A 27,477-nucleotide genomic window follows, 5' to 3' on the forward strand; every position below is an offset into this window, starting at 1 on the left:
GATGCGTAAACCTTTAATCCCAGCACTCGGGAGGCAGAGGCAGGTGGATCTCTATGAGCTGGAGGCCAGCCTGGTCTACAGAGAGAGTTCCAGGACAGTCAAGGCTACACAGAGAAACCATGTCTCAAAAAAACCTAAAAATTAAAAAAATCAAAATGGAAAGATAACACATTTACTGGCCATCATCTCTTGCTAGGTTATAAATTCTATATGAGGGCTGGGCATGGTATCACTTGCCTATAATCCCAACACTTAGAAAGCTAAGACAGGCGCCCCACACTATTGGGTCTGCAGGGACCACAATCAACCAGGAGCCGCCGCCGGCCACACCTGGGCTTGGATTGCCAATGGACACAGATGGCGCCCCACAGACTTTTGGGTCTGCAGGGGACACAATCAATCAGGAGCCTCTGGCGCCTGGGGGTCAGTTACCATTGTACCAAGTACTGCCTCAAGTCTCCAGGCCCAGGCAACAGAGAAAAGGCAGCAGATCCTCACCATCCCTTATGGCTGGGGCGGGTAGTACTCAACCAAGCACCAGCTATGGCCCAACCCAAAGCCCCGGCGCTGAGAAGTTGGTCATCACTGTGGTGAGAGTGTGAGTACAGGATGGGGAGGTAGAAGAGAGGAAGAGACAAATGGTCTGTGGGCTGCGGAGAGAGGCAGATCTGGAGAGGGAAGGGTGGTGAGGAATGGGCTGACTTCAACGACTCGATGGCCACCCGGGTCCAGGAAGATGTCTGGGCCTGGGCAATGTCCAAGGTCCCGGTCTTGATCTGGGGGCCTAGAGCAGCTGAGGGGGCCTGTGTGGATGTCTGTCCCTCCTGTCATCACTGGGGGCCGGTGCAGGGGCCTGTGGTCTAGGGCACCACTTGGGATCACATTGGTGTCCAAGGGCTACACTGCCACGGGAGCCATACCAATCTTGGTGGTCTGCATGCCACATGGGGCCACGGTGACAACCTGGCCCCTGCTGCTGGTGAAAACCATGTCTGGGTCCATGGCCCTGCCCCATCTATGGACTGTGCTGATGTCTGTGGCTCCTGAGACCATCAAACATTGTGCCGATGCTGGGAGTCTACACTATCACCTGGGGCCATATTGGTGTCATGATGCTGCAGGAGCCATGCTGGTCTAGATGACCTGCACTGCTACCTGGGACCATGGTGACATCCGGGCCTAGGCTACTGCCTAGAAATGTCTGGGTCCACGGTCCTACCACAGCCAGGGTATCTGTATTGATGTCCGTGGCCCATGTTACCACCAAAGGCTACCTATCTGTCTGGTGTCTGAGCTGCAACCTGTGGCCATGAGGAAGTCTGAGGGCCATGCTGCCACCAGGGACATCCTGATCTGAGTGGCCTGAGCTGTCACCCGGGACCAAGGTATCGGCCAAGCCAAGGCTGCTGCAGAGGGCCATGTGTGGGTCTGTGGCCCTACAACAGCCAGGGTCTGAGCTGATGTCTGGGGCCCCTGTTGTTACCGAGGGCTGTCCAGATGACTGGAGTCTGGTTGGTCACCTTGGACCATGTCAGTGCTGGAGCACCATGCCACACCCAGGGCTATGCTGGGTGGCTGGTGCTGCCACCCAGAGCCATGAAGACTGGGCACAGGCTGCTGCCTAGGGCCATGTCTGGGTCTATAGCCCTATGGCAGCCAGGGTCTGGGGTGTTGGTGGTTCCAGTTGCCACCAAGGACTCTGTGGATGCCTGGGGTCTGGCCAGCCACCTGGGACCACATTGATGCCCAGGGGCCATGCTGCTGCTGGGGCTGTGCTGATCTGAATGGCCTGTGCTGCCACCAGGGCAGTGGTAGTGTCTGGGACTGAGCTGCTGCAGAGAGCCATGTCTGGGTTCGTGATCCTGCTTCGGCTGGAGTCCGAGGTGATGTCGATGGCCTGTGTTAGCACAGGGGTGATTGGAACTGTGCTGTGCTGAGCCAGCCCTGCCCTTCATGGGCCCTGGGATGACTGGTCCTGCCCCTTCCTAGATATTGCAGCAGAGGAGCTGTCCCTGCCCCTCAGGGGAGAGCTGACCCCTACACACACGGGAAGGATAGCCTCACCCCTCACCATAGGTATGTGCCTCACTGGGAAGAGCTGGCCCTGCGGTTGGAATGCAGGTGAGCTGACCCTGAGGGGATGAGAACAGGAGAGCTGACCCCGCCCCCTCACCTGTCATGTGATGGCATGGGTGAGGGAAAGATACCCTTCCCCCTCCTCCATTGCCACCTGCAGCAGGTGAGAAGGCTAGCCCTGGAGTCACAAGAGCGAGAGAGCTAGCCCTGACCCTCACCGGCTGCACGGCACGAGAAAGCAGCCTCTGCTTCCTATCTGGGCAGCACACTAGAACTGACCCTGTTGTCTGGTCGCAGGTGAGCCAGCCCTGAGGGTGTGAGAACAGAAGAGCTGACCCCCTCCCACCCCCCTTGTAAGGCCTCTACAGCAAGCAGGAGAGGTCTCTGCACCTCACCTGGGCAAAACAGTAGAGCTAGCCCTGATAATATGAGTGAGGGGGACCTGGATCTGAGGGCCTGAGAGCAGGAGCACTGGCCCCGCCCCTTGCTGCAGGCTGCACTGGCCCCGCCCCTTGCTGCAGGCTGCACTGGGTGGGCTGGATCTGAGGGCCTGAGAGCAGGAGCACTGGCCCCGCCCCTTGCTGCAGGCTGCACTGGCCCCGCCCCTTGCTGCAGGCTGCACTGGGTGGGCTGGCTGAGGCAGTGCTGAGGGAAAGCTGGCGGGCTGACGAACCCAGCTACAATGCAGGCTCAGAACCAGGGCTGTGGGTTGACCCACCCCAACATCCACCTCATCTATGAATTGTTGTAACATGTGAATGACACGAAGCTATAGGTCCAAAACAGCAGGACAACAACAGGACATCCAAGAGGAACCCCTCCCTGTGAGAGCCCCACTATCAGTGGAGTAGCAGAAACCAGAGACCTCGAGCCAGACCAACTACTCATGGCAATCAACACTCGAAAGTAAAGTGTGTGTCTCAACCGGCCACACTACAGCTTCCATGATAAGATTCTTCTTCTTCTTCTTCTTCTTCTTCTTCTTCTTCTTCTTCTTCTTCTTCTTCTTCTTCTTCTTCCTCCTCCTCCTCCTCCTCCTCCTCCTCCTGCTCCTCCTCCTCCTCCTGCTCCTCCTCCTCCTCCTGCTCCTCCTCTTCTTCTTTTTGGTTTTGGTTTGGTTTGTCTCTTTGTTTGGTTTGGTTTCTGCTTTTGTTTTGTTTTGTAGGGAGATATTGCAAGGGTGGATTCAAGGGGACAGGGAGATAAGTGGGATCATAATGTATGATGTGAAATCCACAAAGAATCAATAGAAGTTAAAGCAGAAAAGAAGAAAGGAAGGAAGAAAACAAGGCTATGACAGAGTTAGAACTAAGTAGAGACACTTTCTCAAAATAGAAATGAAGGGAGGAAGGATGCTAAGACAGGATAGCAATGATGAGTTCAAGGCCAGACTGGAGACATGGCAAAATTCTATCCCAGATAGTCCACATGGCAGGATAGAGGTTGTTGTTGCCTCTTGTTCAGTTTAACTCACTGTTAACTCTCTCGCACCTAAGCTGGTGCACGGTCACAGATGTTCAGTAAACATTAGTTGTGGGGCTGGAGAGGTGGTTCAGCCATTGGAGCTCTTCCTCCTCTTGCAGAGGACCTGAGCTTAGTTTCCAGCACCCAGGCTGGGAGGTCACAGCTGCCTGTAACTCCATCCCCAGGGGATCAGTGGTAATGTAAGTGAGAATGGCCCCCATAAACGCCTATTTTTGAATACCTGGTCCCCAGTTGGTGGAACTGTTTAGGAAGGATTGGGAAGTGTGGCCTTGTTGGAGGAGGTGTGTCACTGGGGACAGACTTTGCGGTTTCAATGATGTGAGCTCTCAGCTGTTCCTGTTACCCATCTTCACTCCAGCAATGTGGACTCTAAACCTCTGCAACTGTAACCCAATTAAACACTTTCTTTTACAAGTCACCTTGGTCATGGTGTTTTATCACAGCAAAGGGCAAGTCACTAATTCAGGATCTGGCATTTTCTTCTGGCCCCCATGAGCACCTGCACACATATGTACATATACACATGGAGACACATACATATACATGTACATAAATAAGATATTTTAAAATAAAGATAGATAAATAATATGAGTTGTGTGGGTAAGTCTCCCACACAATGAGAATCTGGTGGTGGGGCAGCTCTTGATGACAACGTAAAGTGAGGGTCTGCCTGCATCTCTGCTGCTCCCAGTATGCAGATCCCAACTCCCAGGAGCTGGTCAGCAGTGCAGAATCCCAGGTCTTTTTAACAACCTTACAGACGGCAGAGATGCGCAGCGAAGTCTGTGAAGTATCATAATGCAGACTGGGTAGGCTGTACCTTACTGTTCTCAGGTAAGTACTGTCCTCTGCACTGGACTCAGCTACTGTGTCTCCCTAGAGTGGACCCAGATGCCCAGGATAGAGACGTGGGAAGGAACTGTGCCCTGAGTATCATTTTTGCACATTTTGCGTGTAATTCCTAGGTCTTTAGAAGTGATAATTGATACCTTTGAGATGTAGTAAAGCCTTTCCGCTCCCTTCCCGACTTCCTTTCTCTGCAGCTTCCTGGCCCTTGTCCCAATTCACCCTTCTGTATAAGGAGTGTAATGTCTCTTCTATGGCCAGAGTAGAAGGCAGAAAAGATGAGAGGCTTGTTTGTTTGTTTGTTTGTTTGTTTGTTTGTTTGTTTGTTTGAGACTGGGCCTCACTATGTAACTTGTTAGGTAGGCCAGGCTGGCCTTGAACTCACAAAGGTTCTCTTACCTTTGCCTATAGGGTGCTAGGACTGACTAAAGATGTGTGCTGCCATGCCTGGCAGAAGTTTGAATTTTAAAAAGTAAGTTAAGTTCTTGACTTCTTTTTTTGTTTTGTTTTTGCTTTTTGAGACAGGGTTTCTCTGTAGCTCTGGAGCCTGTCCTGGAATTCACTCTGTTGACCAGGCTGGCTTCAAACTCACAGAGATCCACCTGTCTCTGCTCCCAAGTGCTGGGATTAAAGGCTTGCGCCACCACCGCCCAGTAGTTCTTGACTTCTTATATTCACATAGGACAGAGTGCCCTGGATTCCCTCATCTTCTTTCAAGGTTGGAACTTCTTGGGGACCCAGGTCCCCATGTTCAAAGGTCGGCGCCACCAGCAACAGCCAGCTGCAAATGCCGTTTCCAGAGTATTCTTGCTGTGTGTGTGGAAAATCACAGCCACAGCCACCTGCTCCTGATTCATGCGCTTTTCCTCAGCCATGCTAGACTCACGAGGCCTACCAGCTGCTGGGCTGGAAGAGCATGTACTTGGCAGGGTTTCTTCCCAGTCCCCACACAGGAGCTCTTCTTCCCCCGCCTTGAGGGCTCCATGCCAGGATCGTCAGACTGCTCCCCTTGCCTTGGCACCTGCTGCCTTCATGTGTGTTCTGCTTATCCCTCTGCACGTGTGAGTGAGGAAGTCTCTGTCACCAAGCAGAGCAGGGACCTCAACAAGGCATGGGGCCTTCAAAGGAGGGAGAGAAACCCAAGTCTCACAGTGAGTGAGGCTGTGGCTTGGCCAATGAGCCTGGCTGGCCAAGGCGAGTAGACCAGAAGAAACTGAACGTCTCACCGTAGCCCGCTCCGGCCCCTCCCCTCGAAGAACAGCAGAGGCCCACTGTCCCTTGGACCACTTCAGCTGTCCACAGGACAGGGCAACTGTCAATACTTGTGAGCTGAGGAGCTGAAACTCCACTGGTGGACTCCAGTCCATTTACTAAAAATTGAAAACTGAAAGCCAATTCGGCAGACTCTGAGACTACTGAGGACTATTTCCAGCTTTCGGGTTTTGTGCCTTACCAGGTGTTGCAAGGCAAAGGGTTGTATTCCTCAAAATGAGACTTGACGACTACGTCACAAGTGAGGACGAAGAAGGACAAGGACCGAGAGGAGTGAGGTCAGACAACTAAATGCTTTAACTAACTGAAACTTAAATAAATATTGATTTTCAAACAAGTTTAAACTTTAGTATTAGTAGTATACTATATGCCTGTGCTTGTGTGTGTGTGTGTGTGTGTGTGTGTGTGTGTGTGTGTGTGTGGTGTGTGGTCACAATGAGAAGTCAGAGGACAGCTCTGTGGAGTCAGTTCCCTTCCACTGTGTGGGTCCTGGTGATGAAAGTCAGGCTTACGTAACAAGTGACTTTACCCATGAGCCATCTCGTTGGCCCCAAAACCCATTGCTTTTTTTTTTTTCTAAGTAACTGTTATTGTGATTTGGAGTACTAGGTGAATTTTTTTTCTTTTTTTCTTTTTTTTTTTAAGATTTATTTATTTATTATGTATACAGTATTCTGCCTACATTCCAGAAGAGGGCACCAGATCGAATTATAGATGGTTGTGTCACCATGTGGGTGCTGAGAATTGAACTCCGGACCTCTGGAAGAGCAGCCAGTGCTCTTAACCTCTGAGCCATCTCTCCAGCCCGTGAATTTTTTTCTTACATATTTGTGTTTATAATTATTTTATATATTTTGTAATTGTTATAATTATAAGGGGAGAGTGTAAACTCACAAATTGTACAGTGAAGTTTCTCACCCAGGAGTCAGCACATCCAGAATGTAATGGATGAGCTCTGCCCTGGGAGAACCACCTTCGCGATCATGGTGATAGGGATGTATACACAGTGAGTTATTTTTATGATGAACAAAAACAACCCTGGTGCCTGCTTTGTACGTGAAAACATCAGAGGCAAACACTTGTGTGGGGGACTCCATTCTTAGAGCACTCTGATCATGCTGTAGTTCCTAACAGACCCCCCCCTTTTACCACATGTGACACTGTTCCCAGCAGCCCGTACAGTCTGGGTACTCCACGTTCATCCCTTTATACGTGGTCTCTGGTGACCTAAAAGCTGTCAGGTTGAATGTGTCTTCAAGCACTCAGAGAACTCCGTCCACTCCGCAGTTATGAGACTTCCCCTTCCTGTCTCTGACCTTGCGTCACAAGTGTTGCTTCTGTGTTCTTGTTCTTTATTCTGACAAGGTCACATTAGCCCAGACTGCCCTGAACCCACTACATATAGTGCCTCATCCACCTACCTCCACCTCCAAATGCTGGGGTTACAGACCTGTACCCCATGACTGGGCTGCCTTCATTGTTTCCACTTCCCATTGTTTTTATAAGACTAAGGAACGAGACACCACCAAACAGTTACTCTGAAACATTATTAAAACCAACCAACCCACCCATCTTTGGAGTGCAGACTTTGCTGGTGGCTGTGTGTCTGTCTTCAAAGTAAAAGGTTGACCTGGACTCCCCACTCCAGGGGACCCCTGGACTCCCATATGCCCCCCATGTTGACTGACACTTTCAGACATCCCATAATTATGATTTGAGAATGACCCTTCTAAGTCACTGCCATAAATGATTCACAGGCATTGCTCTAGTGATTTGGCCACAGCCCCACCATAACAAAGCCGCAGAATTGGTGGCTGTTTGTGGCCTGATATGCCCAAATCTGGATTCTGCTTATTAAAAGCACGTAAAGAATGTCACTAGAAGTTCAGAGGGACCATGGCAGAGTAGAACTACACGTGAGTCTTCTCTTTGAAAACAAGTGGTATCCAAACCACCTCATCTGTCCTAACAGCCCGTGTGCCCCAGGAGTGCGGCAGACTTGCCTGCCTCCGAGCTTTGAGGCCACGTGTTGTACGAGTGAGTGTTTAGAGACGTTAAGACGCTGCCCAAAAAAATCACATCTCCATGGTTTTTGTTTCGTGTTTCTTGTTCTTTTGTTTTTTGGTTGTTTTGTTGCTGTTGTTGTTTTTAGTTTGGTTTCCTCAGAAAAAGAAAGGCCCCTGACATCATGCTGCTTAAAGGGGAGTCCCTGGGGTGCCCTCTTGAGGTCTCTGGATGCCAGGACTTTGAAGAGACCCACAAACAGGGCTGGACTTCTTAGGTCACTACCCTACTTCCCTAGGGCTTGAGGGACGAACCTAGAACAGTGTCTTTGGCTGAAATGCAGTCTAGGATGGGAAAGTTATTCCAGCGGCTTCTGTATGGAGAGAACAGCCCTGCCTGCATCCATTCTGTTCATATATTTGCTCAGCAGGCATCCTGAAGCCTGCTCTGAAGCCCTTCTGAATCTCTAAAGCTAAAGATGGCGGAATGAGTCCTGTCTCCTGCAGCCACCAAGCTGCCCTACAGGTCATTCTCACCTAACTCCCAGCTCCCTCACTGGTAAGAACAGTATGGTGGCACAACCACATCTCCCATCATGCCACACCTTTGTGCTCAGCCTATGTTGAGCCCCATTCTGGGTCCTTCTGCCTTCTCATCTCTGTCTGGCCCTCACGATCCTCCTACTGCAAGAGCCAAGGCTCTGGCCCAGGCCAGGCATCCCATCATTACCAACCCTTCATCCTCAACCTAGCCCCTCCAGACATCCTGCCGATTCAGCAGAAGCCCACCCTTCTCTTGCATGTTCTCCTGTCTCATTCCAGCCAACCTCCAGAAGTCCCACTGCAACTGGAGCGCTTTTTCTAACGAATACTTGCCAGATACCAGGCTGCACAATGGATGTCCTCTGGTTGCATCCTATGAGGGAGATACCTGGCTTACACAAAGGACGCAGGATACAATGAAGCAAATTTTCTCAGTGAAATAACTGCAGAACTAGACCTTGATGCTTTGAAGGGCTAAGACGGTGATTGTTAGCTACACTTTCGGTGGGCCTAACACTAGCAGCTCTGACCTCTCCCTCCCTCCACCCTACCAGATTTATCCTGAATTATTTATACATGTATGTGTATGCTTTCTAGCATTTTGCCCTTGTTTCTCTAGGGGCCTGAAAGAGCATCCGGTGCCTGGTGGCAGGGATGTGGGGAAATAGGAAAAGGTAAAGGAAGGGGTCTCATGCTGTTCTGCTCACACAGCGGTTTATCTCAAGATGAGCTTGGTTTTAACTAGATCAGGGCCGATTCCAGTCCACTCTGATCTGGGCTTGCCCCTGAACTGGTCAGCAAACAACTGTTTGGGGGAAGGAAATTGTGTACCTCACTTTAGACAAAGGATAGAGGCTGGGGGCAGGGAGGGGGCACTTCTGTTTCTTCCTGGAGCAGCTTCAGACATGGCATCAGCAAAAATGCCAGCTATGGGGAACTCAGCTTGAGGTTACCTTGACTTTTGGTACTCCACCCCCTTTGATGGGCAGTCCCAACCCTCTTTATGGAACCCAGACATGCTATGCAACTGCTACCATCCTGTTCCCTAAGCTCCTTCCAGCTCCCAGGGTCAGAAAGAATCTGGGCCCGGGACTCCCCTCTTACCTCCTACTTTCAGATCTCCGCTGGGGCCCACTGAGGGCCCTGGCCACAAAGAGCCTACCTCAAACCCAAAGACTGAAAAAAAATGTTTTAATAAATACAAAAATCTCTAATAATGACTCTGCTCAGCTCAGGGGGCAGCAGGAATGGTGTGAGGGAACCCTTGGTGCTGAGTGAGGATAAATTAAAAATCCCAATAAGCCAGTGGCATTATGTACAGAAGAAGAGGCTTCTGGAGCAGAGGCCAAAAGAGTAACGGGGCAGGAGCTAGAGTGGCTACGGCCTTGGTCCGGCCCAGCAGTCTTTGCCCTTGTAGACTTGTGGTTCCCAGAGGTAGTAGGGAGGAGAAGAAGCAGAGCAGAGGTGCTCAAGGCACTGGGTTTCCCACAGGAGAGTCAGGGTCCTCAGCACTGCCCCTTCTCCCAGCTCAGGCCCATCCTCTTGGTCATGTGGCCTTCCGGACGCTCCCTAGGAGCTCTCAGCTTCCTTCTCCAGCTCTGGAAGGGTTCTAGTCTCAGAGGCTGCTGAAGACAGAAGCGGGTGAATGGTGAAGGAGGGTGGCCTGGAGGAAGGCATAGGGGACCAGGCACCAAGATTTCTGATCCAGTCCCAGAAAGGCCCAAATTGTCCAAACAAGTCAGCACACACCGCCTGCATAACTGTCGTCCAGTTGCTTGCCCCGAGCTTCAGAAACCCCATTTGTAAAGAAACGGCAATAAGTGACTAGCCTGGAGGGGCGGGCTGGGGCGGCACTTGTAAAGCAGACCATAGTTCCCACCTCCACAGGGCACCCTTCCCTCCCGGGGAATGTGGCCAGGCCACAGCAGCTGCCCCAGCCTCTTCACTTACACCTTTGGGCTGTGCAGTGGGAACAGCATCGACTCTCCTTCCCTGAGCCGCAGGACAGCGACAAGGAACAATCATCTCGCTCACAATGAGGTACTCCGGCCTGGTGCAGGATGGAGAGACACTGAGGCTCCTCACAGTACACTATAGTCTTCAGCCTCTTCAGGAAAAGCCATCTCTAGGAATCTCCCTGAGAAGGCTTCCCTACTCCAGGTCAAGCATATACTGCCCACCTCATGCAAGTCCCCCAAACTTACCCCACATCTGCAGGTAATACAGCTCATCTCCCCAAAGGGGGGCACTGATGGATGCCAGCTCTGATTCTCTGGGAACCACTGCCCAGCAAAGCGACACCCCCGAGGCCCATCAGCCTGCATGGGGTCTCCCAGCTTGGCATGGGCCCCTGACCCTACTGTTGGAAAAGAAAAGACGAAGTCAGTCCAGAAGGGTCAACTAACTTTACCTCTCTTTGAATCCCTACCAACGAATAGTTTCTGGTACTTGATAGGTGATAATTTTGGATGGATGGGAGATTGATGAGTGAATGGATGGATGAATTATAGATGGAGTGGATAGATATTGGATGGATGGGTGGATGGTTGGGTGGATGGATGGATGACAGATGGATGAGTGAATGGATGGATGAATTACAGATGGAGTAGATAGATGATAATGGATGGATGGATGGTGAGTAGCTGGGTAGATGGATGGCTGGGTAGGAAGGTGGATGGATGGATGGATGGATGGATGGATGGATGGATGGATGGAATGATAAATGGGTATACAGATGGTGGGTGGCTGGGTAGATAGATGGCTGGGCAGGTGGATGGATGGATGGATGGATGGACTGATGGATAGATGAATAGACAGATAGATGGTAGGTGGCTAGGTAGACGGGTGACTGGTTAGGTGGATGGATGGATGGATGGACAGATGGACGGATGGGTAGATGGATGGCTGGGTAGGTAGATGGATGCATGGATGGCTGGGTTGATGGGACTAGAGTCCCATCACCTCACTCCGTATACATGCACATCCTCTCCACTGTTCTTAGCTCCAGGGTAGGCACAAGCAGTGCTTGGTAAGTGAGAAGCTCCTTTCCCATCCCCATCACACACCCCAAACACAGGTCAGGGTCTATCCCAACCCCAAGGGTGAGGCCTCAGTGAGCAAGCCTCTCACCTGGACACTGTTTGCAGCAGTCAGTGGGGTTGGCACGGACAGGCTGAGCACAGGCCAAGCGAGGACACTGCACCTTCTCACAGTGCACCTCTCCAGTGGCCCCCTGCAGGTATCCATTGAGAAAGGGTGTCAGGAAGAGGGAGTCATAACCCTTCTCTCTCCTTTCCCACCTCAAGTGACATACATGTGCAGCCTTTTACTCAGAGGCCTGAGTTTGCCTTATATTCGAATTCAAATCATCATTGTATCTCATAAGGTAGTGTGCCATATTTGTCCACAGGAGAGGAAAGCGGGGCTTACGGAAATTCAGAAAGCACCAAGGGTCACATGAAGTCAGTCAGCTGGCACATCCAAAATGTATACCTGTCAGTTTTTCACCCTCTCCTACAGGAAACCTGCTCTCAAAACCCAAGGGACCGTTTCTCACGATACCATCCTGAGGCCTCCTCATCAAAGACAGGTTTTGCTCTCTAGGCAGCCCCTCCCTGTGTCTGCAGACCCGACTGGGTTGTGATACCAGAGAAGCTTATGTAGCCATACCTTGCAGGTACAGACAGCACACTTGATTAAGCCAAAGGGGGGCACAACCGGGTGCCACCGGGTACCCGCTGCCCTCCAGCTCCGGTCACCATCAAAATAGCAGCCTGGTGGGGAAGAGTACCCAGCTGCCATTAGTACTGGTCTTGCCAGCTGGGCCCCCAACCAAGCCTCAGGCCAGTCCCACACCAGGCTAAGCCAAGAGCCAGAAAACACTAATGAGGACTATCCTATCCGGTTTGCTTAGAACCCGTGCGCCCTAGCTTCCCCCAGGCACACACTCTGTTGTCCCCTTGCCCCAACCCAATGGCTTCTTTGGATCTTCTCACCCCTGAACCCACCCTCCCATCTCACCCTCTCCTGGTTCCAGGTTTGGTAGCCCGGGAAGATCTCTGCTGCGTTGCTTCTCTGTGGAGACAAAGAAGGGGTGAGGCAGAGTGGTCCCTGCTTCCCACCCGAGAGCGCTCCTCTCCCGTGGATGCCCCTCTACTACCTGTCCTCCCCTGCAGAACATTCACCTGGACACACGGGACAGCACTGGTCCAGCGCCTGCACTGGGTGGGGGCAGCTTGGTGGTGGGCATACTATAGGATCACAGATCACTGTTCGTCTCTGTAGAGAGGGGCCAAGGCTTGGAAGGTGTGCTGGGCCCCTTGCTCCAGACCCTGTGGCCAACTGTGCCCTACCCGGACATCCTACCTGACAGGTGCAGAGTGAGCAGAGTGGGTCATAGTTGGGTGACCAGCGAGCCCCGTGGGGACGCTGCTGCCCCTCGAAGAAGCATGTGTTAGGGTCTCGGGGCCTCCCGGAGCTGCCATGTTTGACTGATACTGGGGCTTCAGAACCAGGCCCAGCAGGCAACATAGGCGATGTAGCTGCCTCTCCATTCGGAACCACTGACATCTGCACTCCTTCTGAGGCCAGGCGCAGACCTCCCACCTCACACTGACTGGCAATGTGCACCTGTGAAGAGACAGAAACTGAGGCTGGGCTGGGGCTCCCCCTCGTACCTCTAACAGCCGCTGCTGGCGGTTGACGGGAGTGCCCAGGCAGAGACTATTCACTTCAGTACTCATCCCAGCCGCAAAGCGAGGGCGGTGGGCTGCCAGCCTCCTTATGCTCCCGTGTGGCTTCATGCTTATCACTAGCCAGAATTTAATACCACCACCTTAGGGATCAGAGAGCACAAGCAACTGCACCATCCCCGCATACCTGCCCACGTAGTTCCCCTCTGGGGCTGCTCTTGGTGGTGATCAAGAGCGAAGCGGTGCCCTGTGCCAGGTGCCGCAGCAACACGGGCTCCAGGTCTTTGACCACACCTTGGGCCTGCAGACAGACCAAGTGAAGGACAGAAACACAGCACTTTAGGGTTCCCTAACGTTTTATTTTATGCGTATGAGTGCTTTGGGGCCTGCTGCCCACAGAGGCCCGAAGAGGGTGTTGAATTCCCTAGAGCTGGAGTGACAGACGGTTGTGAGCTACCATATGAGCGCTGGGGACTGAAACTGGGTCCTCTAGAAGATCAGCCACTCTGCTGAGCCACCTCTCCAGCCCCACAAAGCACTCTAGGACAAAGCCTACTGTCCCCAGTTTGCAGGTGAAGAAACAGACCCAAGAGATTAAGGTCTCTAAGACGGAGGCCAGGTCTCTCTGACCCCAAGTCTACAGTAGCCCACACCACTTCAGAGGCATGGTCCATCCCACCTACTTCTTTAGAGACTCAGGACCTCTATCCTGGGGATCATTTAGGACAAAGGACACAGAAAAGAAAATGCATACATAATAAAGCTGAGTCTGATTTATACCTAGGCCTGATTGACACTTAAGGCCACGCCCACTCCATACCAGGCTGCCTGTTCTCTCCACCCCAACCACAGACCCACACAGCCCTTCACGCTAAAGAGCAGAAAATGTCCAAGCTTCTCCCTATCTCTATTCCCTTACCTCTGAGCCATAGAATCCCTTCAGCAGCCGCTGGGGTCCTGGCATCCCAGGAGGCCCGAGGAGGTGGGCAGTGACAGTGCCTTGCTCTGAACCACCAAGCCCAGCCAGCAGCACCTCATAGTGTAAGTGGCAATGCGTATCCAGGGAGAGCCAGGCATGACCTGCTGCCTGACTCCGCACAGGGGGCAGCACCAGCGCCCCTGCCAGAGGCACGGGCGATCCTGAATCCAAACAGATGAGAGATGACAGCTGAGGAGAAGGAGCTCTCACCCTCAGCATACCCCATCGCTCTGGGGCTTGGAAGGCACTGTCCATCAGCCCGGGGCCTGGGGAACAGCATGGAATCCTTGTACAATGCTAACAGGGAGGGCTGGCCAGCGGCAGCACCCTATGCATCCCCACCTCTCTAAATGCCAGCCAGAACTCGGGCAGAGGAGGGCACGCGAGGCTCTGGCTCCCTGGCACTTTCCCTTAGATGCTTGGATGACAGGTCAGAGGATACGGAAGGGCAGGTGGACGGAAGCACTCACTGTCATAGCGGGCACTGTGCCCACTGTAGGATAGGGCAGTCACATGCCCCCGGAGCTCTCCATCTGGGAAGTCCTTGGTGCCAATATTCAGGAACAGCTCATTCTGCAGCAGCATATGAGCCCCTCGGGCACCCAGGCCAGAGCAGATACCCACAGCCTAGGGGTCAAAGAAGGATGAGCCCTCTCAGCTTTCAGATTCCAAGGCCTTTCCATGTTTATGCCTCCACTACACACATATACCCTTCCGCATGCCAATAATGCTGGACAAGGACTTTGCAGGTGAAGTTTCAAGGCCCTCTTCTGCCACTTCCTAGTCACACAACAACCCTTGAAGAGTTACTCATCTGTCGAAGGGTACTGCCACTTCCTAGTCACCTAACAACCCTTGAAGAGTTACTCATCTGTCGAAGGGTACTGTGAAGGTCACAAAACATTTACATAAATAAAGCAACCAGTGCAGTGCCTGACACTAAACACTCCAAAGTAGCAACCCATCTATCGCACTGTTCTCCCTGGCCGCGGTCTCCTGTTCAACTGTGAGCTTGCTGAGGACGAGGGCAGGGTCCCAGCCTAAGGTTTTCTAAAATGTGTCAAATGAATGAAAGACTCGTTGAGAGAGCCCCTGGGTGTGCGAACAACACTGCATACCCCTACTCAACCAACCTGGCTTCCCGCAGCCCATGTATTGGCAGCCCTGGCACAACTCTGCCTGGGGCCCTCACCATGTGTCCTCCCAGCTGGAGTCCAGCTACGTGGCACAGGACAGTGCGCTGGTTCTTCCGCTGTGGCTTGGTCTCCAGTGTCATGGCCACCACCTCGCTACCTGTACCTACCACTTGCACCTGGTGGGCAGGGTTGGGGGAGGGCAACTGGATTGCCAGCCAAGACCTAGGGCCTTTCCCGCTGCGGGTCAAGGCTCTGCCCTGCTGCCCTCCCTACCTCCTACAGCTTCTGACTCTTACCTGATAGATCAGGGAGCCATTTCCTAGCAGTATCAAGCTGGCTGAACCAGCAGCACCCGTCTGGACTGGGATCAGGGCATCAGCCCCACAGAGGACGCTTTGAAGGACTGCAGGGGGCAAGACAGGGGGCAGCAGGCTTGCCCACACCCAGAACCCCCCGGAACTCTCTCCCACATCTACATGTTTGTGCCTCTCAGTTGTGTGTGCCCACAGCGCCGAGCCCCACCCTGCCTCACCATCACAGCTCTGCCTGGCAGTAATGTATCCACTGATGCGTAGCTCTGGCCCACCTGCCCTCTCTAGGGCCATCTGCAGCTCCCCCAGCGCCAGCCAGTCCATCTCCTGGTCTGTAAGGCTGGGCAGCACCTCAGCAAAACCTGGCTCCTGGGAACGGAGTAGAATGTGGTGGGCCACAGCAAGAGGCCAGAGCAGGTAACAGCAGGATGCAGGCCTTCCCTTACCTGTGCCGAGGTGTTGGCTTGGAGCTCTCGAAGTGGCTGTCCCTGGTGGAGAATCTGAAGCTTCAGGGGAACCGGAGCTAGTCCTGCAAGCGCTGCACATGTGAGCATTTCTGAATGATGAGCACCCTCCCTATATGCTCATGGACGTCTTCTCCACTGCTTACCTCCATTCCTGGGTCCCAGCAGACCCCGGAAGAGAAGCAAAAAATGTAAGGAGTCTTCTGTGTCACTGAGGGTGAGCAGGGCTATGCCCCCCACACCCCGATGCTGTGGGCCTTCCAGAGTCAGGATGGCACTGAAGGTCTCTGGGGAATGGAGGACCACGACAGACATCAGAAAACCCTCTCTTGAGTTCCACCCACCCCTGGGCTAGAGAAGGTTCAGCCCTTTGTGTCTGAGAACTGCTCACTCCCCCTACCTGCAGCCAGAGCACCTTGCCAAATGAGAGGCCCCCAGACTTCTCCTGAAGGGTGAGTGGGTGTCACAAGGGCTACATGCAACTGTTCTGCCCTCAGGAGCCTCAGAGACAGCCGAGGCACTGCCCGCCACACCCCACAAACCTGGAGCAAAGAGACAAGAAAGTTTACAGTCAGTATACAGGACAAGCCAGCTGAGAGGCCCAGTCCTGACGAGGGAGGAGACCCCAGACCCTCCTAAGAAGGACCCAGGATCCTTGAGTTTAAGTCCTGGCTTACCACTTACTAGCCAAATGACCTTGAACAAATCACATTCTGCTATTCTGAGCCTCAGTTCCCTTCTCTGTAAAATGGGCATCATAATGTCAGGGTCTTTCTCCCACTGGGCTGTTGTGAGAACCAAAGGAGGCGATGCAAAGCCTGCCCTCAGCAAGTGCTCATTTTGGATAAGCACTCATAAAGGGCATCATCTCACCAGGCCATCCTGGGTGGGGGAAGCAGGGTGTTCAAACAGGATGTTGCCTGTGGGATCTGTGAACCGAACCCTGCTGGGGCGGTCCAGCCTGTGAAGAAAGGTCCAGTGAGACTGGATCCAGAATCTACAGGCTCCCCTTTCCTGCCCCCATTGACTACTCCTTGGCCGTGGCTCTTTCCCCTGTCTCACCGCTGGTAGGAGATAGAGAAACGAAGACTTGAGCGCTGCAGAGAGACTCGAGCACGAGCTACCGCCTGCGACCGGGGTCCTGTCAGCAGCGCCACGAAGTCTATGAGAAGAGAAGATGGCCTGTCAACCCTTGCCACCAGCCCCAAACTTCGTCAGGCCACCCCCCACCCCAACCTACCCGTGTGGCCATCAGCACGTGTCCGCTCCCCAGCGCCGGGTTCCCCTCGATCACTATAACTGCGGTGCTCTGGGTCCCTTGGATACTCGAAGACTAGGCCAGCGGGCTGTCGATCTAGATTGCTGCGCTCTGTGTCAAGGGGGGCGGGGGGGCGGGGTTAAGGAATAAGACCTCTAGCTCCAGCAGGGTACCAGGAGGGCCAGTCATCCTCCGCGATTCAAGCTGCACAGAACCTAGTGCTGGAGCCTCCCACCCACCCACAACACGGGGCACATCGGGCCTCACCCTGCGGACAGGTCTGGCAGCAGTGTCCTGGCAGCTGGCGCGGCTGCCTGCAGGCCAGGGTGGGGCACTGGGGTTTGATGTTCTTACAGCTGACCCTGCCAGGGCCCCTCCCACGGCGAGCCCACTGAGGCTGATGGCAGAGAACACAGGGAAATTAAGTGAGTGTAACGTGCAACCATCAGACGCCAGGATAAGATCCTCTGCTGGAATCAGTCAACTCTGCTATTTACAAGTTACATGGCTCTGGACAAGTTTCTTAACTTCTCAGAGCCTTGGCGTCCCTGTCTGCAAAGTAAGGCTAATAATGCCATTTCTCTAGCACGGTTGTAATGGGAGGGGGGAAGTTGGCTAAAAGCCAGTCACATAGTGGGCGATCAGTAACTGTCAACACCGCAGACTTGAAAGGGGTTTCCCCGGATTTGAGGACCAGCCTTCCCCTGAGCATCTCCGAGTCTACTACGGCTTAGGACGCCAGCGTTCCGCTACCCTCTAGGGTAGGGCGGGCAGCTGCGGTATCCACTCACCGCTTCACAGGCGCACAGCACGCAGCGCATCACCCCAAAAGGCTCCCCCAGGTCCGGGTGCCACGTCTCGTCCAAGGCATAGACCTTCCCGCCGAAGGAGCAGCCTGTGGGGACGGGCTTGGCTGGCGGCCGCTGTCCGGTTGCTCGTGCCGTAATGCCTGCTCCGGGCTCTGCCCGCCAGGCCCTGGGTCCCTTGGCACCGTGCGCCCTGCCGCCTCTGCTTACCCCTCCCACCCTCCCGCTGCGCCGAGCCACCTGCGCCCGGGGCCCTCTCCCGGTGCGTGCAGACTTGCCCCGAGCTAGACTCCCCGCCCGCGCCTCCCCCTGGCGCCCACCTACCTGCCGCTCCCCGAACAGGCAGCGGCTCCTTCTCGGGACGGATGGGCAGTGCGGGGGGCTCGGGACCAGTGCCACCGGCCGGCCGTGAGCCGAGGAGCAGCAGCCCGAGGAGCAGCCGCGGGGCCGGCGGGGCCGGGAGGCTCGGCATGACGCGGAGCGGACAGCTGGGGAGGCGGGCGGGAGGAGGGAGCAGGAGAGGGAGTAGGGCCGGACCGGAGGCGGGCCGGCGGGAGGGGGCCGGGGCCAGGAGGGGGGGCAGTGGCGAGGGGCTCGTCTCTCAGTCGCCGAGTCTGCTCCCGGCCGGGCGGGGCGGGAGGACGCGGGCGGCTGGGCGCTGACCCGGGCCGTAAGCCGCTCTAGTGCCCCAGGCGCCGGCTCCGGCCCGTTTTATGCCCGCGCCAGGAGTCCCGGCCCGGGGCCTCCTCTTCAGCAAACGGGGCGCGGCGGCGGCTCCGCAAGGAGCCCGGCTGAGCCCGGGGGGTCCGGCCCAGCAGCAGCGGCCGGATCGCGAGTGGGGGAGGGGGACAGGCTGGGACCCGGCAGGGGAGGAGGGAGGGACTGGAGGAGGGGGGAGCGGAGTGGGCAGGGGGAAGGGAGGAACCAGGGGGCGCAAAGAGGGGGAGGAGAGGCGGGCTTTGACACCCCCCCCACACACTCCTTGCGGCCACCCCTGTGGTGTCCATCCCAAAACCGGAGCCTCGGGCTACTGAAAGGGCAGAGGCTGGGCCTCTGGCCTGTACCAGTCATGGGCAGGATGGGCCGCTGGAGGATGATGACTTGTCTTTGAAAAGGACAGCGGTCTTCCCCTGCCTAAGACCCACAGCACCTCCTTCGTTCACTCTGACTATTCCTCCCTTCTAGGGTCTCTTCTCTGTCTTTCTGGAGTTCCCAGGGACAGGGACCAAGCCCCAATCAAGAAGCGCACCCCCAAACAGTGGAGTAATAACTCCCTCACACCTTGTAACCTGGTCACAAGCCCACCCAACCATCACCTGACTTTCACCCTTCTCCTTCATCCAAGCTCATCCTCTCCAGCTCATTCTCAGCCTCCTTTGTCCTGCTTCTCTAGTCCTGCCACCCCCACCATTCTTCCCACTGTCCCAGCACCAGGATCCTAATCTTAGGAGGCATCGCTTCTTATTGAACTAGAGAATTCCGGGATCTGGGCCATACTCCTTAGTGGACAGCCCATCCTCAGAGGAGGCGAAGGAGAAAGCCCGAGGAAGAACAAGGGAGCCAGCACGAGGTCAGGCCAGGAGATCCCTGAGGACAGAGACTGTGGGGAGACAGGGACTGAGGAGGAAGCATGGGAGCTAGAGCCTGGGCCAAAGGAAGAAAGAGAGGAGCCAGCAGAGAGCTGTTTGTGGGGGAGGCTCAGCAGCTGTCTTTCCTAAGATGGGGACAGATGGGCCTGGTTATTTCTCTTGTCACATGTAGAGTGGTCGGAATGGAAGAGAGCCATTGGGCAATCAAGGGCAGGCCTGCACACAGAGCTAAGTGTGTTTAGCTGTCCAGGTGCCTGTGCCCCCAGTAGAAAGAAAGGCACCTGAGTCTAGTCCATCTGTCTGCTTTTCTTTCCTTTTTATCTCATTATGTAGCCATGGCGAGCCTAGAACTCACTAAGTAGACCAGGCTATCCTCAAACTCATGGAGATCCACCTGCTTCTGCCTCCCAAGTGTTGGGATTAAAGGCATGCTTTGGGGCCAGTCTTTTTTTTTTTTTAAAGATTTATTTATTTATTATGTATACAGAAGAGGGCAACAGATCTCATTACAGATGGTTGTGAGCCACCGTGTGGTTGCTAGGAATTGAACTCAGGACCTCTGGAAGAGCAGTCGGTGCTCTTAACCTCTGAGCCATCTCTCCAGCCCTTTGGGACCAGTCTTAACCAAACGCATACCCCTTCACTCCCCAGCTCCCTCAAACTGTCCATACCCTCTTTCCTATAACATGGTCATTCCCTAATATAAGCAACACCTAAATTGCCAGTTGGAAAGGGAAATGCCAGGAAAGCTAAAGAACTGTTGGATTTTGGCAGCAGGTATAGTGTTCAGGGAAAAGAAATTTGGAGAGCCAGGAACTGAAACTCCATCAATCTAAAACAAGACCTCTCTTTCCCATGGACAAATGAGTTCTCCTGGACTAACCCTCTCCTGCCCCCTCATCCAGATCCCAGGTTCTCATGTCCCATAGGACATGAGACAGCTCCCCCTATGTAAACCCTCTCTGGAGCGTGTGTGTGGAAGAGCTGGGCTCCATTCATGGACCATGGTCCAGGCAGGGGCTCCAGTTCCAGTAGGTAGGAAAAGAACTCGTCATTTCCGGGGCCTTCACCAGGACTTGGTGGCTCTGGGCTTTCTGATTGGGTGGAAGTGGCCTGGGCAGGCTTGTGACCCTACAGCAGAGGAGGGGCTGTGCCCCAAGAGTGTCTTCCTACCTACCTGCTCCCCAGAGTGCGGCCTGCTGTGCACCTTGGTCCTGGAGCCCTTCTCCAGCCGGTGAGTGACAAGCACATTTGGGGTTAAGTGAGGGTATGGTTTGAAGAACAAAACAGAACCGGGCTCTTGGCTGGGGGAGGGGCAGGCACACTGGAACCTACAGGCACTGACCTTTGTCAAGAAGAGTGGAGCCTTCCCAGAATGGGAGGAGCGGGACAGAGCAGGGGAAGGGGGTTGGGTGCTGGTTTATGAGGGACTATTCACAGACTTGGTAGAACTCAGAACAGTCCTGGCTGCCTCAGGGCCATGAGAAAATAAGAAAAGAAGTGGATGTGGGGCTAGAGAACTTTGCACTAAGGGACATAATCCTAATCCCCATTCTCATATGGTCATTCTTGTTAGCTTAAGGTTCTGAATCCTGGGACTGGGAAAGCTGGGTCAGGTGAGCCAAGGCACAAGGAGAGGGTAATGGGAGGAGGGCTTGTGGATGTTGACAGACCTACAGGAGATCCCAATATTGAATCAGGTGCAGGCCTCTTTGCTCAACTTGTGAAAAGAGGAGGATCTTAATGCCTCTTTGCTCAACTTGTGAAAAGCGGGGGTCCTATGAAGACACTGGAAGGGATCTGGAGGGGGCGGGGAGGCAGGTGCGGCTGAGACAGATGCATTGGCAAGTGTCTAAGGTGAGATAAGCCATGTGAGGTAGGCTGCATTCTGCTCTCAGTGCCTCATCCTGGGCCACTTGCCTCAGGAAGGAAGTCCTAGTACAGTTAGCCCTTTGATTTGAATACGGGGGCATTTCCAAACTTGGCAGTCCGAAGAAGAGTCCCAGGTTTTATTTGTGGGGCAAATAGGGAAAGAATGAGAAGCCAGTGTCTCTTTTAATTCCTGCTTTTGGCGGTCCATTATATCTTTACCCAGTCTCCTGCCTCAGACCCACTTCCAACACTAGAGCTGTCTTCAACACATGTGCCACTTCCTCTCTTAGCAGAGAAGCCATTTTCCACTCTTCTCCAGGTTTGCACAACATGTCCCTTCTCTATTCCCATCCCACATTCTCACCCACTAACAACCAAGGCTGCTCAGAATTTGAGTCCAATGAAGATATGTGTGTATATGTCATGTCTTGCTGTTCTCAGCAGGACAACAATTGGTAGACGGAGCACGGAGACCCTATCAGAGTCACTGAAGAGCCCTGACCAACAGACACTATACGCTTCAATCACACGGAGACACGGGAGCAGCTGGAGCGCTCACAGCTCTGGCCCTGGCCGGCCAGCAGCTCGAGGCCTGGGAGCACGTCTCCCCATGCCAAGCAGTCTTTCCTTTGAAACCTGATGGAAGAGTCATTATTTCTGTCATTTTCAGGACAGATTCCTTAGCCCACCTGTGCCCCACACCACTCTGTGCAGAAGTGCAAGAGTTCAAGCCGCCTCCATGGCCCCAGGAAAGATTCAGGGGAGAGGCCCCATACAGGGAGCCCCTCCAGCCAGAAACCCTGGCCAGAATGGAGCTGACTGGTAAGAAAACCCTCGGGCAGCTAGGAACAAGTTCAAGAATGGCTTGGCGGGGCAGGAGGTGGGAACGATGCTGTATGAGCAGAGGGCTGGGAAACCCAGTCTCCCAAGAAAGGGTGTTTGCCTGGACAGCAGACGCCTGTACTTCAAGTCTGGCTCCTAAATGGGAATCCAAGTCACCACCTAAGAATGATTTTCTCTTTGTTGACCCTTCAACTTCACTTCTAAGATCTGCTCCTGGTGGCCATGCTTCTCCTTACTGCAAGACTAACTCTGTCCAGCCCAGCTCCTCCTGCCTGTGACCCAAGACTCCTCAATAAACTGCTTCGTGACTCCCATCTCCTTCACAGCCGGCTGGTGAGCATCCTCAAGCACTATGCCTCCTATCCCCTTAACTGATAAGGTACCCGACTCTTTCATTTCCTCTCACTCCAGCGTTGCCGCCTTTGGTCCACCATGTCTCGGTCCCTCCCTGGCTGGGGCTGTGATCTGCACTGGAGTCTCGTAGAAGCTCTAGTCTGGGCATGGTACTAAGGGAGGCCACCTCAGTCACGGGCCACCATCCTGCTCTCCATTTCAGCTTTTCCCCTCCTCCCCATCTTTCTCACCAGAATCAGTGCCCTGACATCAACCCTTTGTCTACGCCTGTCCTGCTACCTGCTGTGGACTTCAGCCTGGGAGAATGGAAGGGCCAGACGGTAAGAGGCGGCAGCCATGACTGCCTACCTCACTCACGCAAGGTGTAGGCTGAGGCTTCAGTCTACTGCTTGCCTTCAGTCTAAGGTCAGCCTAGGATGTACTGAGTCCAGGCTAGGCTTGGCTAGAGTGAGACCCCCTTCTCAAAAAGAGAAAAGGGGGGGGGGGAATCTCTTACTTTTCTTTCCCTAAATCCTGTCGTCATCAGATCCCTACTGTTCCTCATAGTCTTTGAAAATCCCGCCCTCTTCCCTTTTTTAATGTGTACAGGTGTTTTGCCTGCATGCTAGGAATTGAACCTGGGTCCTCTGGAAAAGCAGCAAGTGCTCTTAACTACTGAGCCATCTCTCTAGCCTCCTAAAATTCTTGAGTTCCCTAAAAATCTTACCTTCAACTTGGCCACCTTAACCCAATTTACATGCATCTATGATGAGATCTTGGGGAAATGGTGACAAATTTCTGACCAATATATCAAATAGGCTGGGCATGGTGACTCACGCCTTTAATCTCAGCACTCAGGAGGCAGTGACAAACAGATTTCTGTGAGTTCAAGGTCAGCCAGGGATGAGATTCTATCTCAAAATGTGTGTGTGTGTGTGCTAAATAGATGTGAAACTGAATGCCTTAAGAAGCTGGTTAAAAGCCAGGCGGTGGTGGCGCACGCCTGTAATCCCAGCACCCGGGAGGCAGAGGCAGGCAGATCTCTGTCAGCCTGGTCTACAGAGCTAGTCCAGGACAGGCTCCAAAGCTACAGAGAAACCCTGTCTCAAAAAACCAAAAAAAAAAAAAAAAAAAAAAAGCTGGTTAGAACCTTTTATGACTATACCTTTGACCTATTCTTTTTCTTCTTCAATCTTTTTTTTAATGCATTTATTTATAAATGGGGGTGGGGACACGCCATGGTGTACATATGGAGATCAGAGGAGAATTTGCAAGAGTCATTCTTTCCTTCTACCGTGTTAAGTCCCAGAGATTGAAGTCAGGTCAGCAAGCTTGACCACAAGCACCTTTACCCTCTGAGCCATCTCAGTGGCTCCTCAACCTTAGTAGGCATGGAGGCAGTCGGATCTACTGCCCACAGGTGACACAAAGCAGAAAGTACCACTAAAACAAAGGCAAGATCAGGATTCCAACCCCTGCTGGGCTCGGTGACACAAACTAGGGATCCCAGCAGCTCACAGGGTAGGGCGGAGGGATGAGCTGCAGGCTAGCCCAGGCTCTACAGTGAGATCTTGTCTCAAGAAATAAAAGCAAAATCAAGCCAGGTGGCACATGCCCGTACACCCTAGAACACCCTTCCTTTTCAAGTCTCCTGGGGCCCTGGGTCTGGAGAAGGATGAGTACTGCGAAGAATGAGTACTACGGATCACAGCTCTAGCTCTGTGTTCGGAACAGGGTCTCACTTCGCATTCCGGGCTGGCCCTGAACTTGCCACCTTCCTGTGTCAGCCCCCCAGGTGCTGGGATTACAGGCATGTGCCACATACCCAGCTCTGCCATTTGTTAAGTCCCTTCCCATCATCTTGGTGGTTATTGTGACAGTCTTGTCGCTACGTTTAGCTTAGAAGTGCTGTAGTACAACAATTTTGTAGCAGAAAGAATAGGCTTGCAGCCCTGCAGCCTAGAGCTAAAAGCTGTACTAAGATGGGGTGGCTTTCTGACCAAAAGTCTAGCAAGACGAGGCTAGGTTGATGGACACTGGAGTTACTAAAGCAGAGGCCAGTGACCAGTTGTGAGGAGGCTGCAAAGGAATTCCTGTGATGGGTGGGAGCCTCATCCTGTCCAATTCTCAGCTCCTATGATTCATTCCGCTGGCTACTCCTACGGGCTCCCCACCCATTATTAGCACGTTTTTTGAAGCAGTCCACTTCTCTCCAACTTCCCAGGAACAGACCAAGGCACAGGACATTCTAGGGGCAGTGACCCTTCTACTGGAGGGAGTGGTGGCAGCCCGGGGACAGCTGGAACCCTCCTGCCTCTCATCCCTACTGGGACAGCTTTCTGGGCAGGTTCGCCTCCTCTTGGGAGCCCTGCAAGGCCTCCTGGGAACCCAGGTAAGTCCGCAGTCTAGAGATCTCTAGAAACTACCCTTACTCAGTCCCTCTAGAGACCTGGGGAGACAAGGGATTCTGGGTACTTTCAGTGTGGAAAGGCTGACCCATCAGGAGTGCTGCCTCCCAGCCGGGACACCTGGCTGCTGGCAATGAACTTTTTCTCCTTAGTCAAGAGAGGCTGGTATGTGGGCCTGCTCTCTGGGCTCAGGCCCATCCTCTGCCCTCAGCTTCCCCCACAGGGCAGGACCACAGCTCACAGGGATCCCAACGCTATCTTCTTGAACTTCCAACAACTGCTTCGAGGAAAGGTGCGCTTCCTGCTGCTGGCAGAAGGCCCCACCCTCTGTGTCAGACGGGCTCCGCCCACCACAGCTGCCCCACGCGGTACCGCCCAACTCCTCACCCTAAACGAGCTCCCAAACAGGACTTCTGCATTGTTGGAGGCGAACTTCAGTGTTTTAGCCGGAACTCCTGGCCCTGGGCTTCTGAGCAGGCTTCAAGGACTCAGAACCAAGATTGTCCCTGGCCAGCTGAATCAAACCTCCAGGTTCCCACACCAGATCGCTGGATACCTGAACAGGACACACGGACCTGTGAATGGAACTCATGCTGCGGCCTCATTTCAGACCGTGGAAGCCCCAGACATTCTGCCAGGAGCTTTGAACAAAGGCTCCCTGCCACTCAGCCTCCAAAGTGGATATCCTCCTCCTCCTCCTCCTCTCCATGCTGATGGACACACACTCTTCTCTCCTTCACCTACCTTGCCCACCTACAGGTCTCCACCTCAGTTCCACGCCCCCTTCCCTGATCCCTCCACCCCTGTGCCTAACTCTGCCAGTCCTCATCCAATCCCAGTGCACCCTCATTCCCAGAATTTGTCTCAGGGAGCATGAGGCACATGGGCACCACCAGCATCTGCAACTTCTCTGAGGCACAAGCCTCCTTCCCCAGGAGAGGCTTCGAGAGGGCACTGCATCTGCACTACACGTCCCGCTTTCCCTGGGAAAGGGGTACACAGGACAGGCTGTCATAAAACTTTAGGAGCTATTTTTTTTTTAACCTATCAGCAATATTCATCAGAGCAGCTAGTTATCTTTGGTCTATTTTCTGTATAAATTTGAAAATCACTAATTCTCTATATGTGTTTTCTACAAAGGGCTAGACTGGCCTAGTCTTTGAACGGAGGCAGAGATTATCATTGTATCAGAAAACAAGAAGGTTGTTTCCTTTGCTTCAAGTTTAAGCCCCCAATGCCCTCATTCCCCTCACTGTGAGGCTAAGTGAGACTGGTCAAGAGATGCTGGTCTTGATAAAGGAACAGCAAGTTAACTCTCAGAAAGGCTGCCCCTGTTTAGAGACAAAACTGAGCCTGGAGGAGAATAAATGAGAGCATCCAGAAGCCAACTAAAGTCAGGGAGCGATGTTCTTCACTGGGACAACAGATCTCCTGGACCCTACCTCCCAAGAAAGCTAACAGGAAGCCTGGGGAACTCCACACCCCAGGTGAGGCTGTGCAGGCGGTTCAGGAAGACTAGACCTGGATGTGGCAGCTGAGCAAACAGCTAAGTGCATCAGCAGCTCAGCAGGAGCTTGGCCAGGCCTGGGCTCCTGCTTCCCTCCTGTGGAGGTCAGGCGGAAGTGCAGGAAGTGGCAGGAGTCGGGCTCCACAGCTCACACAGCAGGACCAGCACAGAGCAGCGGAGGCATCTAAAAAGCAGCCTTGTGTGACCACCATGAACTCTACTGGGAACCCCCAAAATGAAGGCAGTCTTCTGGGGTTTTGCAAGTAAGTGCTTTGTTGGTGATAGACGTTTACGGTGCAGAAAACCGAAAACTGTATTGCCATGGGCAACCTGCTAGCTACCCCAGAGTCTGTGAGAAGGCTCGGGAGAGCATCTCCCTTACTTCTGTCCCACAGAAAAGGAGGAAAGGCTACCACATAGGCAGAGAAGGCAGGATCGCAAAGTTCCAAACATTGCCACAAAAAAAGCAAGGGAAAGGTGTTCTTCACAGAGGCAACAGGTGCCCCAGAGTCTCCCCCACAACTCTGTATGGTAGGTATTATCCATTTGTTTTACACATGGTGACACCAAGGCCAGATGGGCTTCCCAATGCTCACACAGCCTTCAGGCATAAAAAAGACACCCAGTCTGAGTGGCAGCCCATTCATCTACCCAGTGTGGTGCCCTGTCTGATATGTCCTTCAGTGAGTCTATGTAACACAGAGACTTCTGCGTCCTTGGAGAGTAAACATGCCCTTAAGAAGCTCTTGAGTAGAAGACCAGAGCTTGTGGTGGGGATGACAATTCAGCCATCTCCAGGTGTCCCTGTGGGCAGGACCTGGAGAAGAATCAACAAACGCACAAAGCTAAAAAAAAAAAAAAAAAAGTTATAAAAATCTCACAGTGTCAGTTTGTACACAAGAGGGAGTTTATCCACACCAATTCTAGGATAACGTAAGTATAATTTGTAATTTGTTGTTAACTTTAACATTTAAAAATACACGTAGGGTGAGTGAGATGGCCCAGGAGGTGGACGTGCTTAGTGTGCAAGCTGGTCTGAGTTTGACGCCTGGAGC

The 27,477-nt window shown here is 53.4% G+C and overlaps 2 protein-coding genes across 19 annotated transcripts; one reads left to right on the forward strand and one right to left on the reverse strand.

Moving 5' to 3' along the window:
- Nucleotides 1–9,399: 9,399 nt before the first annotated feature.
- On the reverse strand, nt 9,400–18,570 carry Chrd (chordin). Of its 11 annotated transcripts, none has more exons than XM_052740119.1 (23): nt 18,195–18,443; nt 17,856–17,959; nt 17,332–17,461; nt 17,047–17,175; nt 16,869–16,968; nt 16,680–16,767; nt 16,207–16,348; nt 15,953–16,093; nt 15,789–15,871; nt 15,564–15,711; nt 15,328–15,434; nt 15,088–15,207; nt 14,366–14,522; nt 13,836–14,056; nt 13,104–13,217; nt 12,591–12,854; nt 12,410–12,503; nt 12,246–12,299; nt 11,895–11,998; nt 11,355–11,457; nt 10,430–10,584; nt 10,176–10,275; nt 9,400–9,847 (listed from the first exon to the last, which is right to left on the reverse strand). In XM_052740119.1, the coding sequence occupies exons 1-23, from the start codon at nt 18,340–18,342 to the stop codon at nt 9,795–9,797; spliced, it is 2,859 nt and encodes a 952-aa protein (XP_052596079.1). In that variant the 5' UTR covers nt 18,343–18,443; the 3' UTR covers nt 9,400–9,794. The 11 variants fall into 11 exon arrangements, with proteins under 11 accessions (XP_052596079.1, XP_052596078.1, XP_052596083.1 ...); XM_052740118.1 differs by having other exon boundaries at nt 9,400–9,850; XM_052740123.1 differs by having other exon boundaries at nt 17,856–18,025.
- On the forward strand, nt 18,461–26,030 carry Thpo (thrombopoietin). 8 transcript variants are annotated; one of them, XM_052740136.1, is made up of 7 exons: nt 18,461–20,693; nt 22,002–22,153; nt 22,380–22,507; nt 22,762–22,848; nt 24,732–24,899; nt 25,127–25,207; nt 25,324–25,748. In XM_052740136.1, the coding sequence occupies exons 1-7, from the start codon at nt 20,392–20,394 to the stop codon at nt 25,627–25,629; spliced, it is 1,224 nt and encodes a 407-aa protein (XP_052596096.1). In that variant the 5' UTR covers nt 18,461–20,391; the 3' UTR covers nt 25,630–25,748. The 8 variants fall into 8 exon arrangements, with proteins under 8 accessions (XP_052596096.1, XP_052596089.1, XP_052596090.1 ...); XM_052740129.1 differs by having other exon boundaries at nt 25,127–26,030; XM_052740130.1 differs by having other exon boundaries at nt 25,139–26,030.
- Nucleotides 26,031–27,477: the final 1,447 nt, after the last annotated feature.

Source organism: Peromyscus californicus, unplaced genomic scaffold (assembly GCF_007827085.1).
Source record: "Peromyscus californicus insignis strain IS unplaced genomic scaffold, ASM782708v3 Scaffold_16__1_contigs__length_79575227, whole genome shotgun sequence".
Lineage (NCBI taxonomy): Eukaryota > Metazoa > Chordata > Mammalia > Rodentia > Cricetidae > Peromyscus > Peromyscus californicus.